At 36.8% G+C, this 21386-nt stretch overlaps 1 protein-coding gene across 1 annotated transcript; it reads right to left on the bottom strand.

Annotated features, from left to right (window-relative positions):
- Window positions 1-1294: 1294 nt before the first annotated feature.
- On the bottom strand, window positions 1295-2675 carry LOC143535296 (uncharacterized). Its single transcript, XM_077029587.1, has 4 exons — window positions 2486-2675; window positions 2295-2444; window positions 1870-2142; window positions 1295-1740 (listed from the first exon to the last, which is right to left on the bottom strand). The coding sequence occupies exons 1-4, from the start codon at window positions 2673-2675 to the stop codon at window positions 1295-1297; spliced, it is 1059 nt and encodes a 352-aa protein (XP_076885702.1).
- Window positions 2676-21386: the final 18711 nt, after the last annotated feature.

Genomic DNA, 21386 nt, shown 5'->3' with positions numbered 1-21386 from the left:
CCTCGACTCCTTTCATATAATCAAACGAACTTAACAAACGAATATAACTTCACGAATATACAAGGAGAAGAGACTTCTCTTGACTCTCTCAATTAAATCTAATTATCTAGACCCTATTTATAAACCTACTAAACTTGCTCTCTAAGACAAACCTAACTTGGAAAATAAGACAAACTTATTATAGAATAATCCATAATATTGTTACCATATTAAACAAATATTAATATAAAACTTAACAAAACAAACCCCAAAATTTAATCACTTAACAAATCAAGATTAAATCTTCATTCATCCCCTTAATCTTGAATTGTATTTCTTCTTGCATTTGTTCCTCCTTTTCAATTGACTATAGCATACTTGCTTCACCGATTATTCAAACTTAGCATTCGTTCATTCAGTGTTTAACTTTGAAGCCATATTGCCATTTTCTTTCTCAACTCTATTCTTTTCATCAATTCATTCTTAAGCAATACTTTCACGAACTCCAAACAAATCATTCGGGATCGTTCCAAACCGAATATCCTTCACTTTCATAATCGGTGTCATATCATAACTTTCTTTCTTTTTAACTTCAAAGTTATTAGGATTACTAGGGGTGTTTAAAACCGGATATCCGAAACCTTTCGGATAGTAGATTTAACTATCCGAATCCGAAATTTTGGATATTTATTCGGATAGTGAATCGGATATCCGAAAGTTTAAAAATGAAAATCTGTAATCTTAAAAGCTTTGAAATAGATATGTAATCTAACAATCAGTAACCAAAAATATGAAAATACCATCTAACAATATGTAATCTCACAAGGTTCGAAACAAATCGATAATAACATTAACAATCAAAGAACTGAAATTTCAAGGTTGGAGAGACAAGTGGACGGCTGATCGGCATAAGAATAGGGTTGAGGGCAACAACAATCAGTAGACGACGGTGGAGGGCTGGACGGGCTTAGGGTGTTGACGGGCTAGGTGGTGACCGCCTAACCGGTGACGGGCTGGAGGAGTGGATGTGATGATACTGGACTACTGGTGATGATAGAGAGAATGCACAAAGATGATGACGGCTAATTTAGATTTAGTATTAGGGTTTAAAGGCTTCATCTCCTAATTATTAGTATCCGCTGGCTGCTACGATATAAAATAAAACATTTTTTTTAATATATCGGATAGTTCGGATATCCGAACTATCCAAAATTATCAAATTTGTTATCCGAATCCGGAATTCGGATATCCGACTTTTCGGATAGTTCGGATTCGGATTTTCGAATATTTCGGATTCGGATTCTTTTGAACACCCCTATGGATTACAACATACATAAAGCTTGATGTTGTACATCATATTAAGAGTTATCTGAACCTTCATCAACAATCTTCCTTTTTGATCATATAGCCTCAATGTCCCATTAGCTATTTCAATCTTACATCCTTCTTCATCCAACTTTCTCAAGCTAAGAAGATTGGTCTTTAACTTAGGCATATAGAAAACATCACAAAACCATTTCTTTTCACCAGTCATACTTACCACAGTCACATTACCTTTACATTTGATTTCGATCTCAGATCCATCACCAAACTTCACTTGACCCCAAATTTGTTCATCTAAGGTAGTAAAAAACTCCTTTCTTGACATATGATGACTTGCACCATTGTCTAAGTACCACGTTCCTTTATTCTTTTCATCTTTTTCAAACGCACCAGGGATAACCCTTTCTTCATTTAAACTTACTTTCTTTATTGAACAAACTGCCATGAACAAAGAAGGATCAATATCATTTTCTTTCTTTGTCAAATTCACTTCTTCATTCCATTTGCTTGGTTCTTTACATTCGTTCGAGTTGCCCAGTCTTATCACAGTTATAGCACGTTAAGTACTTTCTTCTATCTTTCCATTCTTCATAATTCCTTTTACGATCTTCACCCCGTTCATAATTCTCACGTTCACTATTCCATCTTGGATTCTCTCTTCTTCTTCCATTGTATCTTCCACAGTCTCTACCACGTCCTCGGTAGTTTTAATTTTCTTTTCAGTTTGGTTCAACATGAGCGGACTTTGGGATGAACTTCCATTCACATTCTTGAACTTGTTTCTTTTTTCATATGCCTTTAAATGTCCAACCACATCTTCAAACGTCACTGTGTCGATGTCTGCGAGTAGCTCGATCGAAGAAACATTATGTAAATATTATCCGGCATAGAGTTCAAGAATTTTCTTACCAAAATCTCTTCATCAAGTACCGCTCCCAAGTTCTTGTACTATGACTAAACTCCACCCAACTTTGCCGTATAATCATCAATACTTTCTGTCTCCACAATCTTCAATCCATCTAACTCGGTTCTTAGCATTTGAACACAAGCATTTTGAGTTCTTTCTACACCAAGATAACGAACTCTTAACGCTTCCCAAGCATCTTTCGGTTCTGAATACTTGGCCATCTGAAGTATCATATCTTCAGGTTGGGTTTGGAAAATAAAACCCAAAACCATAAACCTCTTTCTTTCTTCAATTCCTGCCCCCTTTCCTTATCAATTGCATCATGAAAACCGTTGGCACCCAAGAAAACTTTTACCATAACTGACCATGATGCATAGTTGGTCGAAGTTAACTTCGGTGCTTGCAAAACAAAACCACTTATCATATCTTTCATTGTTTTTGAGTTCCCTTCTTTATCATCAGCCATGACTCGATCAAACTCAAAATAAGCTGGATCTCGTACGCACCAAAAACAATTATTCTAGCATAGTCAAAATTGACTTGATATTAATTCAATTTGTGATTGTGGTTACCAAGGTTATAGGCGGCTCTATATTATGTTTTTGCATCAAAAAGTAAGACCACCCGTAGTGGTGGCGGTATGGCAACGTTTTCGTCCAAAACACCGGGGGCATCCCCCCACCCCCCCAACGTTTTTTGTCCGGCGTTTTCCTTTAGATTTTTCTACAAAACGCTTGCTTGGCTCGCTTTTATCGGTGAGAATAATTAATCCGGTGTGTGTATATATAACACACACCTATAACGAAGATCGTAGGGAGAAATAATAAAACTACGAACCTGAACACGGCGTTTACTACGAGCAACGAGAGACGGTAGGACAACGGTGGTGAGACTGTAACGGCTGTCGTCTCTAGACATCTATTCGATTGGATCTGATCTGGGTGAATTGGGGATCTGATCTGGGTGAATTGGGAATTTGGTGAGAATGGGAGTTGGGTTTTGTGATTGAGATTTGATTTAGGAGTGTTGTGTTAATGGGAAAGTGTGTATTCAACAAGAGTAGGTGATGGGAATGGTTTGTTGTGAAAAGTATGTTCTATACAAAAAACTTTTTGGTTAATTGTAATTGTAAAAAAATAAAAAAGTGTAAATAGTGACTGTGCGCCACATGATGCATAATGCTTAGGGGTTAGGCACTATCACTACACCATCTTTTTGCTAAAAATCATAACTCTGTCTGGGCGCCACATGCCCTAGGGATGAGGCACTATGACTACACATGGTCTAATTGACAATTGCAAATAATTCCCTTTAATTCGGTGGGGCCACAAAAAAGAAATCCAACTTTCTCTTACTTTAGCTCCAGTCAAACAAAAAAAATAAATAAAAATAACGTAACAGACCTCCTCCGATTAAGCGAACGATTCTTCCTCGCCTTCTTACAACGATCAAACTCTCGTTGTGATCGGACACTCTGATACCAATTGTTGGCCCAAATGGATCAAACAATCAGATCAAACGAACACACAATATTGGGGCGACAACCCTTGACTCTTTTTATTTAATCAAACAAACTTAACAAACGAACATAACTTCACGAACATACAAGAAGAAGAGACTTCTATGGACTCTCTCAAATAAAACTAATAATCTATACCTGTTAGTGCACGGTTTTGCGTCTTGAGTCTTTGTATTTATAGTTAACGTATTTGTCGTTTGTTTAATGTAATAAATTATTATTATTTCATGTAATTCGTTAAGGTATTAGGCCAGTTCGCTAAGGATGTTTAGCGAACTGGTTCTTAAGTTAAGTTTCCCCTGATTCGTTAGGGGATGTTAATGAATCAGGGGTTGTTTCGCCTATTTAATGTATGTAACGAAGTAGGATCTGGTTCGCTAGGGGATGTTAGCGAACCAGACCTATCTTCTATTTATAGTGAACACTGTTCATGCTTAATTTAAGTTTTGAGAGTTTAATTAACGATACTCTGTCCAAATCCTCTCTCGATCTTCAGCCGTAATATTATTACATATACTGATAATATATAAACATACACAACACCTAATCATACGTAATTATGAGTTAGATCTATTGTTAAAGTATTAATCGATTACGTTCAGATCTGAGATCTGTTAGTGTTATTGTTATTAAGATTGATACGATTTCGGGATCCAACAAGTGGTATCAGAGCTTTCGGGCTCAATTACACTTGATTTGGTGTTAATTTGGAATATTAGTTTGTTTATGTTCTGTTTTCGTGAATTTGATTTAATTCAGAGGTGTTTGGATTGATTTATGGTTATTTTGGATTGGTTTTGAGGTGTTAAAGGTATTGATAAGGTATTGTGAATCGGAATTGAGGTTTGGATTGATTTTGGTATGATTTCGGGGTTAACCGAAACAGAGGTTTAGTTTTGGTGTGATTGGATTCACGAGTTGTGTTAATTGGTTCCGAGGATTGGCGATTTTGTTTCGTGTGTTGATAACGAGTAATTTGGTAGTTAATTTGTGGATTTGGGTTAAGAATCGAGTGTGTATTACGGATCTGGAATTTCTGGTTTTCTGGGTTTCGTGTTCATCATTTCCAATTTTCTGGAAATTTCAGTTGAAGATTTGATGATTCAAAGATGAAGATGATTCGCTATGTTGATTCGTTATCAATTTCACTTTGATTCGTTCATTAAATTTGTCAATTCGTTACTTATTTTATGTGATTCGCTAGTTAGTTCGCTATATTAGCTGATTCGTGTTATCTAATTCGCTGACTGGGTAAACTGATTCGTGAGACACGTGTCCACCTTGGGATTTGTGTCATAACAACCTTTGCCACGTGGCATAAGGTATCAAAGTTTGTTACAAACGGTTGTAACAACCTGATTCGTTATAGTTGATTCGCTAAATCAACTGTAGCTGATTCGTTACAATCTGTTTGTTGTCTAATTCGTTACAAGAAACCTTTAGTTCGCTAAGCCTGCAGTTCGTGATTGACTTAGTCAATTATTTAGTATTGACTAGTTCGTTGACTGATTTTTTGACCATCTGATTCGTGGTCTAAGTTGATTCGTTAATCACTTGATTCGCTCAAATCAATTCTTGTTTGTTAACATTAATCTTTATTTCGTTAAGGATTGATTCGTTAATTACTGTTCACAGTTCGCTATAACTGTTTACTGTTCGTTAAATCTTATTCATTATACCCTTGATGTTTTAATCCTTGTCAAATATGGCTGGTATGTATGCATTGGCTTCTCAAAACATGTTGATGCAACAAATGTTGCAACTTGATACCGAGATAGGTTCACATTCTAAATGTCCAAGATTGATGAAGTTTAGTGACTTTGCCAAGTGGGAACCTCGGTTTCGTGCACATTTGGGGTCTGTTCACTCTGACTGCTCATATTGTCTCGATGAAGTTTATAAGGAACCGTTGATTGGTGATGATACTATTGGTTTTGTTCCTAAAGCTGTTTCTTAATATTCTCAAGAAGAAAAGAAAGCTTTTGAAATCGAAACAAAAGCTTATTCCACTCTCACTATGGCATTGCCAGAAAATATCTTTCATCAAGTGGGTAACATAAAGAGATGTGCTTCTCTATTCCAACATCTTCGTATGAGAAGTATGGGGAACACGGCTGAAAGTAAGAAAGTGATGCTCAAGTTTCAGTTTCGAAACTTTAATCTATTGAAGGGAGAAACAGTTGAAGAGATGATTACACGTTTTATTCACTTAATTGCTGAAATGGACAAGATGAAGTTAGAAATTTCTGAAACGGATAAAATTGACACTATTAAGAGTGTGCTTCCAAGTTCTTACTCAGCATTTCTCATGGTCTTGAAAGAGAATGACTATTTCTTGAACGAAGACTTGACTGCACTTGAATTTTTACAAAAGATCGAAGCCAGAGAATATGATTTGAAGTGTCAAAAATCTTCCAAGGAAAATCAAGATTCAGCCTTCTATGGTGGAAGTATGCCTCTCAGTTCATCGATTTCTCCAATCAATGCTTTTTTTACTCAAGCTGCAAGTGAAAAAGAATCAACTATGTTTAATGATCCAAAAGTCTATTTTTATTCTGCTGGTAATTCTGGATTGTCTGGTGGTTCTGGAAGTTCAACTACTACTAATCCATTTGCTTCACCACCTAGTGTTAATATGAAGGAAGCTGAGCAAAATTTTGCTTTTCTGACAGCTTTCATGTTTTCATATGAAAACTTGGTAAGTAGTAAGATTGCCACAAGTGATTTAACTGATGAGGACTATGATCAGATAGATCCAGATGATTTGGAAATCATGGATTTAAAGTGGAACATGGCTATGATCGTCCGTAAAGTTAAAAGATTCATGCAGAGAACTGGAAAAGATCTTCAGGCTTTAAACAAGAAATTGGGTTTTGACAAGTTGAAAGTAAAATGTTATAATTGTCAAGAATTTGGGCATTTCGCAAAGGAATGTGACAAACCAAAGAAAGAATACACTGGTTCTCGTGGTCAAAATTCTACTACACCACGAGGTAGTGATGCTGAAAAGAAACCATCCTCTTCTACAAGACAAGCAATGTTAGTAGATGGTAATGACTGGTCACAACAGTTATTATGTAATGATGCTCAAGCAAATTTGGCTATGTTTGGGTTACATAAAGATTGTCAAGATACAAGTGGGAGTGAGATGTCTTCTGATAATGATTCTGGATCTGATTCTGACGATTCTTGTGACAAGCCTCCAACAGTATTTGCTTGCATGGCCAAGATCAATGAGGTTAGTCATTCTATCTCTGCTACTTCATCTGTTAAAGTATCATGTGTTGATTGTGAATCTAACAAACCTACGTTAGAAGCTTTGAAAAGTCAAAATGATAATCTTGTAAGAGAAATTGCTTCTCTGAAGGATACTTATCGACAATCTCTTGAATCTCAAATGAAATCTCGAGAAAAAATTGAAGCATTGTCGACAAGTAACCATGATCTCAAAGCTGAGTTATCTGTAAAAATGACGATAAATGACCAAAAGTTTCAAGAAATTCTGAAACATCGTTCAAAGATAACCGAGCTTGAGAATGAGGTTTTTGAGTTAAAGAACAAACTGGGAAAATTTAGAAATTCTTCTTTTCTGTTGAATGAAATTATTGAAGTATCTGGTAAACAAAATGATTCAAAGAAAGGTATTGGTTTTGTTGAAATTCCACCACCATTTCACAATGATTACAAAATTAATCCTTTTTCTAGAAAAGAAGAGGATTTGATTGAGAAAGAAACTGTGATTTCTTAAAAACCTAAACCAGTTAAAACAGAAAAACTAGTTAAAACAGAAACAGTTAAGAACCAAGTTGCTCCTCAAAAACCTCATGTTCAGAGTAACAAAGTCTTTGTTGAGAATGTTGACAAAGTGATTATCGAGGATGTGTTTGAACCTGAGATAATACACAAGAATAAGAACATTCCAAGTTCTAATCATATTCTTTGTGAACCTCAAGAATTTGAGGAAGCTGTGTATGGTTCTTTCAAGTCTCACATGAAAAAGGAAGAATCTGTAAAACCTAAACCAGTGAAAGCAAAGAAGTCAGATAAACCAAAGATTTCTGATGAGGACTTAATGCGATTTGTTAATCCTCCTAGTTCTAAGCCTTCACCTGTTAGAGTTTTTAAGTTAAAACGGATGGACACGATGTTCACGGAAAAAGATATTCCAATAAGTATCATTAAACCTGAACTTATTGAGAGTGTCTTTATCAATGAAACGTCACAGATTCAAGATCTTGAACGTCGATATGCTCAAGTAAAAACATCAGTTCCATCTGATCCATTGACTAAAGCAAAACAGGTTTTAAAACAAGCAAATAAAATTAAATTTGTGAAGTCAACTGGGACAGATACGTTGAAAAGTTTCTCGAATTGTTCTAATTTGGATTTCTACTTGAAAAAGAAGTCTGAATTATCTGATGAGTTTGCTAACAGCATGACCAAAAATATGAGGCATCATCAAACTTCTGCGTCGTTCATTCCAACTACCACTCAACATCATCGTGTAGACATGCGAAGCTGTTTTCTTTGCGGTCAACATGGTCATGTAGTGAGAAATTGTAGTCAGAAGAGCTATCAGAATCTTCATCCTTTTATCAAGGACAACTCTAAGCCAATTCCATTGGTAAAGGAGATTCTGAAACGACCTGCGTCGTATGCTGATGACACTCATATTATGTTCTCTAATGTGAATCCTCGAAAGGTTATTCATGTTAATGAGACACATGGTCAGGTTAAACCAAAGTTTGTCCCGCATGAGCCAATTTGTAGGAACACGAATTCAAACATTGTTCAAGCAGCTTACTTAAGACGAAAGTCTAAGAAGCCGGTAACTTATTCACAAGTGGCTGAACAACATTTGAACTCTGTTAAAGTTAATGATCAACGAGAAAACCAAAAGGTGCCCAAGACTGAGGCCTGGGCCGCCTTTTTGAACTAATCATCTTTATTTTGTGTGTAGGGTACATCCAGCACTGTGTCTGGTGAAAACTGGATATTGGATAGTGGATGTTCTCGTCATATCACTAGGAATCTCGACCTACTAACCAACGTGAGAAATATTCAAGGGGGTTATGTAGCATTTGCTGGGAATTCTGGGGGCATGATCACACAAGAGGGTGAAGTTTCAAATGGTCACATCACGTTTGAGAAAGTAAATTATTGTGATAAAGTGGATCATAACTTATTAAGTGTATCGCAGATTTGTGACAAAAAGTACACAACAATATTTACTGACAAAGAATGTCTTATCTTGAAACCGGGATATGTTATTCCCGAGGACATGGTTGTCATGCGATCACTACGATCGAATGATATTTATGTCTTAAACATGAGCTCTAAGATATCCACATCGATCGAAACATGTTTTGTCTCGAAAGCAACCGAGAAAGTCTCAATTCTATGGCATCGTAGAATGGGTCATATACATGTTAGAAAGATGAATTATTTGATGGCTAATGATTTAGTGGAAGGTTTCTCATTTAAGAATTTTAAATTATCCGATCACTGCGTTGCATGTAAAAAGGGCAAGCAGAAAAAGAAGACACATCCTTCTAAATTATTGAATTCCATTAATACTCCTTTTGAACGACTCCATATGGATTTATTTGGTCCTGTGAATCGTGCGAGTATTTCTGGGGATTGGTACTGTCTTGTGGTGACTGATGATTATTCAAGATACTCATGGGTGTTATTTATGAGTACAAAAGATCAAACACCGGTTTTGGTACAAAACCTTATCACCAAGATCGAATCTCTTTACAAACAAAAGGTGAGGAGAATTCGTAGTGATAATGGTACTGAATTCAAAAACACTGTCTTGGATTTCTTTTGTGCTCACAACGGAATTCATCGAGAATACAGTGCACCTTATGTACCTCAACAAAATGGTGTTGCCGAACGAAAGAATCGAACCTTTATTGAAGCTGCACGTACAATGCTCGCTGATTCAAAGCTTCCCGTCCAATTCTGGAATGAGGCGGTGAATACAGCTTGCTATACTCTTAATCGGGTTCTAATAGTTAAAAGACTCAAAAAGACAAGCTATGAGTTATTGAATAATCGAAAACCTAATTTAAAGTACCTGGAACCTTTTAGGTGTCCATGTACGATTTTGAAGAAGGATGCGGGTAAATTTGAAGAAAAAGCTATCGAAGGTTATTTCTTGGGATATGCATCTCCAAAGAAAAGGGTATTTAACTTTACATCCGGTTATGTTGAAGAATGGTACCATGTGGACTATCAAAAGTACACAACTCCTCCTCAAGGGAAAGGTCCCGATTGGATGTTTGACTACGATAGTTTATTTAATTCACTTACTCCATCAACTGAACACATTGACGAAGACCTGGTTCGAGCATATTTTGAAGATCATTTAGCAATTCCAAGATTTTCAAGTTCTAATGATGTTGCAGCTCAATTTGATGCTCCAACTGAGGAACCTCAAGTTGCTTCTCCAGTGGCTATCGATAATGTTTCCACTTCTTCTGATGATGATCAAGAGGAAGATCAAGTTATTAACCTTGACAGTGATAATGTTTCATCTCCTGAACTTGGTGAACATTACACTAACTTATTTGATAATGTTGTTGTTCCTGAGAATCCCACTCTTCGGATTCATGGATATCATCCATAGGAAAACATCATTGGAGAACTTGATGTGGGCGTTCGTCACGTCATCAACTTGCTTCGTCAAGTGATAATAACATATTGTGTGCTTACACTGATTTACATTCATCGGGAATTGTAAATCTTGCTAAATTCACTTGCTTTCTATCTCAAGTTGAGCCAACGACAGCTCGTAAGGCACTTGAAGATCCTTCTTGGGTAGAAGCTATGCAGGAAGAATTACAACAATTTGCACGATTGGGTGTTTGGGATTTAATAGACAAGCCTGCTAGAGTCAAGAAAGCGATTCCGACTAAGTGGGTATTTAAGTGTAAAAAAGACGATTGAGGTGTGATTGTCAGAAACAAGGCACGTCTAGTGGTGCAAGGGTTTCATCAGCAAGAGGGTATTGATTACACAAAGGTATATGCTCCAGTTGCAAGATTAGAGTCGATTCGAATCTTCCTGGCATATGCTGCTTACAAGAATATCAAGGTCTACCAAATGGATGTTAAGAGTGCTTTTCTCAATGGTGAACTACACGAAGAGGTGTTTGTCCAACAACCACCTGGTTTTGAACATCCAGAGTATTTGGACCATGTTTACCGATTAAACAAGGCCCTGTATGGTCTACATCAAGCCCCGAGAGCTTGGTATGGAATGCTCGCCGACCATCAGACTGATACTGGCTTCAAACGAGGGACTGTCGACTGCACTCCATTTCATAAAACTGTTGGTGATGATCTTCTTCTAGTCCAGATTTATGTTGATGATATTATTTTTGGGTCTACAAACGACACATTGTGTAAGGAGTTCGAGAAGTCCATGCAAACAAAGTTCGAGATGAGTTCGATGGGGGAGATGAATTTCTTTTTAGGGCTGCAGGTTCACCAGTCTGCTAACGGAATCTTCATTCACCAGACTAAGTATGTGAACGACGTCTTGTGCCGATTCAAGATTTCTGCCGGAAAAATTCCTTCTACTCCTCTCCCCGTGGGTCACAATTTATCACCGGATGAATTGGAGGATACCGTTGATCCTACCCTCTATCGTGTCATGATCGGTTCTTTAATGTATCTAACGGCTTCTTGCCCTGATATTATGTTTGCTGTTTGTCTTTGTGCTAGGTATCAAGCAAGTCCATGAGTGCCTCACCTAACTGCAGTCAAGAGAATTCTTCAGTATTTGAGGGGAAATCCAGACATCGGGTTGTGGTACCCCAAGGATGATACTTTTGATCTTACTGCTTATTCCGACTCGGACTATGGAGCCTGCAAGATCAACTTCAAATCAACGACTGCAGGATGTCAATTTTTAGGAAACCGGCTTGTTTCCTGGCAGTGTAAGAATTAGACAACGGTCTCCACTTCAACCTCCGAAGCTGAATATGTTGCAGCCTCGAGTTGCTGGTCCCAGGTTTTGTGGATACAACAACATCTCCGTGACTACGGTTTGAAGTTTCTTACTACTCCTATTCTGATTGATAATTCTGCTGCAATTTCTATCACAAAGAATCCTGTACAACATTCAAAAACAAAACATATCGAAATTCGATATCACTTTATACGGGATTGCTTTGAGAAGAAGTTTATTGACCTTGAGAAAGTACATACTGACTTTCAGAGAGCCGATCTGTTTACCAAAGCTTTTGACAAAACACGTTTTAAATTTTTGCTTGGTTTAAACGGATTGAAGACCCTTGCTGATATCCTTAAACAAGGATGAATATCTTTATTTTCTGTTATTTCTTTTAAAATTTATTTTGGTTTTAGGGGGTGAAAATATAGAAAATACAAAAATATTGTGTTTTTCGTTTGTATAGATAAAACCCAAAAACATTAAAAAATTCTTAATCCAAAAACATTAGAAAATTCAGAAAAATCAAAAATATTGTGATTTCGTTTCTTTAATGTTTTCCTTTAAAATATTTTGAAAAACCAAAAACATTTTAAAATTTGAAAATTATGTCGGTTATTTAAGTTTATCTACATTTGCTGAAAATTATGTCAATTATCTACATTTGATGGACATGTACGTGTATATGTTTGGTCCTGACATTTACTTGTAAATGTTCAGGTTAGCCATTTACTTGATAATGTTCAGGTTAGTCTTTATGCGGCTTAATCATCTGGGTATTCATAAGCATGAATATTTCACTCGCTTTCTAGAGCAAACCCAAAGTCATTAAACTTAATCACTGATGTACTTAGTACAAACTTCCAAGTTACTGACTTGATCAAAATCCGCTGTTAGTCATACATTTGTTCCTCCCTTGCGTGCGTCTTAATACCATTAAGAAACGGACCCCAGGGGATACAATGTATGTAAGCCGACAGATGGACTCGTGCATACTCACTCACAGTAAAGGAAACTTGATGCATTGCTTAACATTTCTACAATTGGTATAAAAAATTTTGATCAAACACTATAATGGTTTAAGTCAAGTTAGGGTGATTTGGCAAAAATCAAATTAAGCTTGAACCGAGATTAGAGGCTGATAGTTTCTGATATTCTGTGCTATAATTGAACCAATTAATCATATCACAAAAACACTTGAAAATTTGTTATTAGATTTAAGTGGACAACAATACCAATGACCGACTTAACACCAGTCATAATATCGCTGAAATATAAAACTGTGATGGAAGGGCAATTTGGTCAATATGATTCTCTGCTCAAACTCAACAAAAACACAAAAATATGTATTGCTTTTGTTAAAATCATAGAAAAACACAAAAAGATTGTTCAATTTTTATACGGTTCGGATATTTCTTTGTACATACATTCTTTATAATTTTTTACAAAATACCAAAAATATTTTATCTTTCTTTCTTTACATATTATTTATATTATTTAATTTATGTTTCGTACAAATGAAACATTTTAAAGTATTTAATTACCGGGATAAAAGGTTCTCGGTAATCCTTTTAAGTTAAATCTATTTATTATTTAATTCATTTATTTATTTAAGTTAAAATTAAATAATGATTCTTAATTCGTTAAGAGTTAATTCGCTAAATATGAATAACGAACTAGGTGATTCCTTAGCGAACTACTTTCTTGTTCGCTCACTTAATTCGCTTCCGCACTCTGTAACGAATCATCTCTACTTCGTTATACATACTTAACGAATCAGGATATAAGTCATGTCTGTTGAGGCAACGAATTAGAATAGCGAATTGTCTAATTCGTTAACTTAAAATTTATACGAATCGCTTGATTCGTACAAAAGGTGCTTTGGGAATCGTGTAAGGTTATATAAGACAAAGCAAACGAATCGTCTATTCACTATTCATCTTCTTTCTTCAACACTAAGTCACCCTTTTCAAATTTTTTCCTCTGATTTTCGATCTTCAAATCTTGACATTTCAAGGATATCATTGTGACACTAAGGTATAAACGATCAAAACGATGTGATTTGCGTCAAAAATGATGGTGTTTTACTACACTAATTCTGGACTTTTGTGTTCAAGGGTTTTTCCGAGTTTTAAATCCTAATTTATGTTTGAAATACTATGATAATAGAGCTTATTTTTGTGTCAATGTTACCGGAATGTGATTCCGAGACCTTGGGTAGATGTTAATCATCAATTGATTATCGTTTGCTAGGTTGATTGTCCATTAATCAGTTTGGGGTTTTAGCCTCTGTTTAGCTTATTTATTCGTGTTGTTTATATCATGGTGTAAAGCCTCAATCTTCACACCTTGAGCTTCGGATTACGATTCCGAGTTGGATAGACCTATTGCTTTGATTACTCAACGATATGCATGAGTGATTTGCATCTGGTTTGGCTTAGTTGACCGTCGATGTTCTTGGTGATTTTGACTTTGACCAGGAGAGTCAAAGATTAAGCTTTTATGACCATTCGTTAACTTTAGCGAATTGGAACTATTTCGTGTTCCATTCGTTAAAGAATCAAACGAATTAGAATAGCGAATAATTTATCTAACGAATCAGCTGTGGATTCGTCAATTCTTAACGAACTGGTTTCTAGTTCGTTCTCCTTTATAGTAATTTGCTAATTTTAATTCGTTAGCTTATTTTCCTGATAGCGAATCACTTGATTCGCTACTGAATAGTAACGAATCAGAGTAATATCTCACATGAATGACATTATTTTTTAATTGTAATTATTTATTCATTTTAAAGTTACATTTTAATATAAATAATATTACTCCAACCGTCTAAACGCGTAAATAAATTCCACATATCATATTAAATTAAATACATCGTTTAGACATACATAGATAACTATATATATGTATATTATCTTTTCATATTACTTATCTTGTGTATATTCATTCAGTAAAATTGCTGATCAAGTGCATCAAGATCCACCAGTTCCTGATCAAGAGAAACAGGAACAACCACCACAAGAGCAACCACCACTAGAGCAACCTCCTCAAGAACAACATGACGATATTATTTTATTGCCGTATGATAAAAAACATAACATCTGTGCCTACGTTGACCAAGATGTTGCTGATGTTGCTACTTTTAGAGATATGTTGACTTTTCTAAGAAGATCAATGATACTTTACGCCATCACTGCTCGACCTAAGGTGTATCTGAGTATTATAAGGCAGTTTTGGGATACTGTTGCGTATGTGGAGGAAGAGAAGCATATTCGATCCACGATTAATGAAACTCCTATTACAATTGATGTTGAAGTAATTAGGCGTGTGCTTCGATTTGCTGATACTGATGACAATCCGAGTGAATTTGATAGGCAACTGGTCAGGGGATTGTTTACACGTGTGCGGTATGGTGGAGACGTTAATAAGTCTATGTTGAACAAGAATGGATTATGTCCACCATATAAGTATCTTCTCCATGTTCTTATTCACTGTATGAGTGGTCGTCGTGGTGGCTTTGATGAATGTCGACTAAGTTTGCAATCAGCCTTTGTGGCTTTAATCCTCAACAAGCCATTCAACTACTCTGAGCTTGTATTTGATCATTTGATAGAACAAGTTCAGCAGACGGACCAGAAGAAGAAATTTTTAATGTATCCTTGGTTTTTGTAGTTGATTATTCAAGATTTGATACCTAATTTAGCAATTGATCAAACCTTGGTGAATGATAAGCTTCATATGGAACACATGACGACCGATACTGTACAAAGAATGGCGATTTATCGAAAGGCAAGGCCAGCGGATAAACGAATGATTGGTCATATCGTTAATCCTAATTATGTATGTCCTTCCAAGGATCACTGGATTCATGATGATTCAGATTCCGAGCGTGAGGAAGGAGAAGGTGGGAACAATGGTGATGATGGGAATGATGGTAATGATGGAAATGATGGTGATGGGGGTAATGATGGTGGAAATAGTGGTAGTGGTGAAGCCGCTCTTAAAGAACAACAAGATGCACTTGATGCTACATTAGCTGCCACCATTGCTACTCAATTAGAAAGAAGAGAAAAGGGAGGGCAGTGGCAACTGGTGAGCCATCAAAGAAGAGACGTGTGTCTGCTGGGGCTGGTGTAATCATTGGTGTGCATCACCTCGTCAACCAACGCCTCAAAGCCCGATAGTGCCAATTACAACTAGCACTCCGGCGATGACCTTGACGACGATGGTATCACATGAGCAGTTGGGTATGATACCTCAGTCAGCATTAACTGAAATACCTTTGCCGACTGATACTGTGGCTACAACTCCTCCAACAATATCTCTGAGGTCTCCTCCTCCTAGTGATATCTCATTTATGAGAATTACAAGGCCTCAAGGTCCAATCCAACCAATTCATCCATCCTTGTATGCTTTGCCACCAAATCATCAGACAGAAATGCTTTTAAATCTTTTGCATTTATATGAGAATCAGATGTTTGCTGATCGGTTGAATCAAGAACACTTAATGGAAAATCAGAAGAAACTTCTCAGCAATGTTTCTTTTTGTCAAAAGGAAACAAAGGCCCTACGTGAGATTGTTGAGTCTCAGAGGGTGAAGATTAAAGAGCAAGAGGATCTGATCTTACAATTGACTTGCAAAGATGATTCTTTGAAGAAGATCAAGAATAATGAGAAAGATAGTGATGATGATGAGTTTGGTGCTGGTGGTGAGCCTAAACAAGCTCAAGACCCTGCGTCTGGTGCGGGTACGAGTTCTGTTGACGATTCAGAGAAACAGATTGTTGTTTATCGTGATTATTCGGCTGCTAAACCAGTTGAGATGATTGAAGCCGACACGGTAATATTTATGGATGGAACGGGGGTGATTAGAAGTATGGTGAACAAGGATGAGATAGAGGTGGGTGAGTTTGTCGACAGGTCTCTGACACGAGAGCAGATTTCCATACTGCTTGAGTTGAATGATGAACACTTGACTGTGTTAGAAACTGAGCTTGATGTCAAAGTGGTGAATGAGGAAGGTATAGAGGATGATCTGTCTAGTCAAATGAATACATATTTTATTTACGAAGATGAGGATGTTGAAATGGAAGACGTCATTGCTGAGGAGTATCCTGACTTGTATCAACACACGAACGTTGATCAAGGTGCTCCGGTATTTAATGAACAGACTTTTAAAGCAGCTGAGGATGATTTGGAGAAGATGTCTAAGGGAAAGAAAGTTGTGGATACTCGTTTTGACTCTATTGTGAACCCAACTGATGCTGATATTGCTAAATGGTTCAGTCATAAAGCTGCGGGTAAGATTATCAAGGCGTATCGATTTGTTGACCAAGAACGGAAAGATACAGCAGCTGCATGGGTCAAAGAGAATCAAGTAACTACCTTCAAGACTGTACCCAAGGTTCATGGTGACATCGTCTCATGGCTATATGTAACACCCCGTAACCGCAGCGGAAACGTAAACGGGATGCAACAGACACATCTGATATCAACAGCATTGCTTATAAAGAAAACACCACTATATTAATTTAAACGTATTACATTGTTCCGAGTTTTGTTACCGTCTAGGCGTTATCACATAAGTTTTACCGATAGTACGTTAACATGTTTAATACAAAATATAGACCCTTAAGCTTCCACAAAATAGCACACATCATCAAGCACGTATCACTCATTCCAATTTTTGTGTACCTAGAAAGCATGTAAAGAAAACGGGTCAACTACGAATAGTTGGTGAGTTTCACTAATTTAAATAAACCATGACAAATCATTATAATAATCATAAATTAGCGATGTAATTATGCTGAGCCTACAAGTGAAACCTCTGTTAACCCAGAAACACATCTAATAACCTCTGGGGACACTGTTAACCCAGATACACATTTAATAACCTCTAGGGACACTGTTAACCCAGAAACACATTTAATAACCTCTGGGGACACTGTTAACCCAGAAACACATTTAATAACCTCTGGGGACACTGTTAACCCAGAAATACATTTAATAACCTCTGGGGACACTGTTAACCCAGAACACTGTTTCGGGCCTTACAATATTAGCAACTCAGACAATTACCATCTTAATACATTACCGTACGATTCCCGTACAATAAACATTATGTAAATACATTCATTTCCATGCGATCGGCATGTACTTAAACACTTTGATAAAAACATGCTTTCTGCCCCGGGAAAATATTTAAAACAGTTCAGTATAAAGGGGCTCGTGAAACTCATCTTTTCGTGAGTAAGGATGTAATACTGTGCGCGGCTACCGGTCCGGATCTGTAATACGATCCCTAAGTCGTTACTACACAATTTCTATTAATATAACTTAAATTCGTGTTAACCGGTACGTCTGGGGACACTGTTAACCCTGTACCGTACACGATCCGGGGACAATGTTAACCCCGAAACACTTCTCAGGACTTAGATTGTGATATCACTTAGAGTTCTTTAGTCAAAACTACCATTAGTTTGTTTTCCTCGTTTTGCGTGCCTAGCACGGTTATCCGTCTTTATGTTTTCAAAAATGAGTTTGGTCACATACGACCCGGAAATAGTTGTTACTGATATTTTAATTAAAGTGGTGAAATTAGAGCTCGATTTAGACACCCCGTTTGGCCGCGGGGCCCGTTTCCGTCTTTAATACACCGGAAACTGTTAAATCGGGTAAAAATACCCAAATCATCCGAATTATTTTCGGATGATTTATTTTTACTTGATTAACTTAGTTTCATGAAAAAAGTCCATTTTTAAGGTTTTTATACACCGGTCAGCTCGCTTAGGCGAACTTTACCGGTTTACGCGTTTTAAGCTTTAAAAGTTTGTTTTTATGTTCTTTTTAGCACAAATAAATATCCGCTTAGTCTCGGATCTTGAAATTTTGCACAAATCAGTTTTTGACAGTAAGGAATTTTATAAAAATATTTCCAGAATTAATTTTTATATTTAACATTTATTTATCTATTTTTAAACGTCATTTAAACACCAAATATGTCGAAAATACCAAACGACCTTAGAAAAATCCCAAATTTTTCTGGGATGACCCCTGCCATCCACATAGTATCCTGTAATTTTTTTCCAGAACCAAAATCTCATTTTTCATGCCATTTTCACCAAAACCGAGCTAGAAAACCCTAGAACTCGTTTTACCGAAAAGCCTACTCAGACTTCTCCAATGGACCTGAAATTTTGTGTGTGACTTTTATATGTTATAAAAAGCTTATCTGAAGTTTTCCAGAATTTTTCATGATGTTTAGCTATTTTTCACCATTTTTAGCCAAAACCGAGCATTAAATTCACCAAATATTCATCCTTTATCCAAAAATTACCAAATTTTCACAGATCTCATATTTTCATGTGTAGATTATCTCTGTGAAATTTCATGATAAAACTCTAAGTCTACCATAATCTGTCCAAATCATACAAATCATACGAAAAACCGAACTACCTTGTGTTTCTAGCTTTAGATCGCAAAGATCTTGCTTTCTAGCCTTTGCTAGCAACTAGATACAACACCTACAAGCACAACAACACCACACCAAGCAAGTTATACCCACAATCAAGCCATTTCTTTCATGGTTTCGGTTAAGACATCAAAACAAAGATTTTAACCGTAAAAATTCGTTTTTGACTCTTTTAACTCCTTTCTTGGACCAAGATCCCTTGTATAACTTGTATACATCACTTGATCATGCAAGAATCGGTTTCATCTCGGGTTTTCACCCATTTTTCACTTGAAACCTCATTTTCTCAAGATTTTGGAATTAAAAACCAAGATTAAACCATAACAACATGTTTATACCTTGTGGATCTTCTTAAAAATTAAAGGTTTTTGGTTGAATGTGTAAAGGGTTGAGAGGATTTTGGGAGTGTGGTGATAAAAAAAGAAAAATGGAATGTTAATGTGTGTGAAGGGGACCGATCTGTCCTAGTATTGGTGTGGGGTGGGGCCCACACCTCAAATATTGGCCACACATTCGGATTGTGTAATCCGGATAATGTTGTGGATAATCTGGTTCAGTTTGTTTTTTGGTTAAACGTTTAATTTGGCTTAAAACGAGGCTAAAACGGTCGTTTTTCGGCTTAAAAATGAAATTTATATAAAACCGATTTAAAAACTTTAAAAACTTAAACCATGACATTTATTGACTTAACACATCATATTGTCGATAGTTGTGCATCTTTTTCGGCTAGATCGATCGTCTCTTGCTTGGTTTGATGTTAAAGGTTTCGTTTAACGTACCGACGTACCAATAAATCGAAATCCTTTTTCTGTGCTATAATTCACTTATCCTGAAGCCTTAATACTTCGTAAACCTTACTAAACATCATATATTTCGTCTATAATGTAATCCCCGATTCGTTCGGGTTTCAATAACCGTTCATCGGTTAATCGTAATTCCAATACGACTAGCTGTACATTCGAGTATAATTCGTACTGTGAATCTTATATACTCGTACAAACACATTATAATTCATATATTCGGTATTAAATAACACGTAATTAGTATATACCGGCTAGGGTATACCTGAATTTGCCGGAATCGTTACATTCTCCCCCCGTTACAAAAATTTCGTCCTCGAAATTTTACGCGTCAACTACTTCCTTTTGAGGAAATAGGTGGGGGTATTTCTTCCGAAATTCGTCCTTTTGTTCCCATGTATATTCTGGGCCTCGTTGCGAATTCCATCTAACTTTGACCAGCGAGATCTTATTGTGTCTAAGTTGCTTGATTTTCCCGTCCACTATTTCTATGGGTTCCTCTACGAAATTAAGTTGATCACTTATTTGGACACCCTCTAAGGGTAACACCGATGTCTCATCCGACAGACACCTTTTCAAGTTCGACACGTGAAACACGTTGTGAACTGCACTTAATTCATCAGGCAGTTCTAATCGGTATGCTACAGGACCGATTTTTGCAGTAATGTCGAATGGTCCAATGTATCTAGGGGCTAACTTCCCCGCCTTTCCAAATCTGACTACTCCTTTCCAAGGTGATACTTTCAAATACACTTTATCACCTTTCTCAAATGATAACGGTTTTCTACGGGTATCGGCATAACTCTTCTGCCGATCCCGTGCGGCCTTCAGATTGTTCTTAATTTCAAAGATTTTGCTGGTCGTTTCCTGAACCAGATTTGATCTAATAACCTGTGTGTCGCCCACTTTAGTCCAGCAGAGTGGTGATCGGCACTTCCGTCCATACAATGCTTCGTAAGGTGCTGCCTTTATACTGCTATGGTAACTGTTATTATAGGAAAATTCAACGAGTGGGAGATGTTGATCCCAATTTCCCTTAAAATCCAGTACGCATGCACGAAGCAAATCCTCCAATGTTTGGATGGTCCTCTCAGACTGACCGTCGGTCTGAGGGTGGTAAGCTGTGCTTAGATCAATACGCGTTCCCAACGCTTCTTGTACAGCTTGCCAAAGATTGGAGGTGAAATGGCTATCTCGATCGGAGATGATTGAGATGAGTATCCCATGACGAGACACAATTTCATTTATATAAATCTGCGCAAGTCTTTCGGTGTTATAATTATTTCTAATAGGAATAAAATGTGCCGACTTGGTTAGTCGATCCACGATTACCCAAATTGCATCGTGTCCACGGGACGTCTTAGGGAGATGTGTCACAAAATCCATCGTGATTTGCTCCCATTTCCATTCGGGAATTTCCGGTTG

Source organism: Bidens hawaiensis, unplaced genomic scaffold, assembly GCF_021521415.1.
Source record: "Bidens hawaiensis isolate Kalapana, Puna unplaced genomic scaffold, B.hawaiensis_p1.1 tig00010463_1, whole genome shotgun sequence".
Lineage (NCBI taxonomy): Eukaryota > Viridiplantae > Streptophyta > Magnoliopsida > Asterales > Asteraceae > Bidens > Bidens hawaiensis.
Note: the sequence above shows the minus strand (reverse complement) of the source record. Positions and strands in the feature narration are given on the sequence as shown.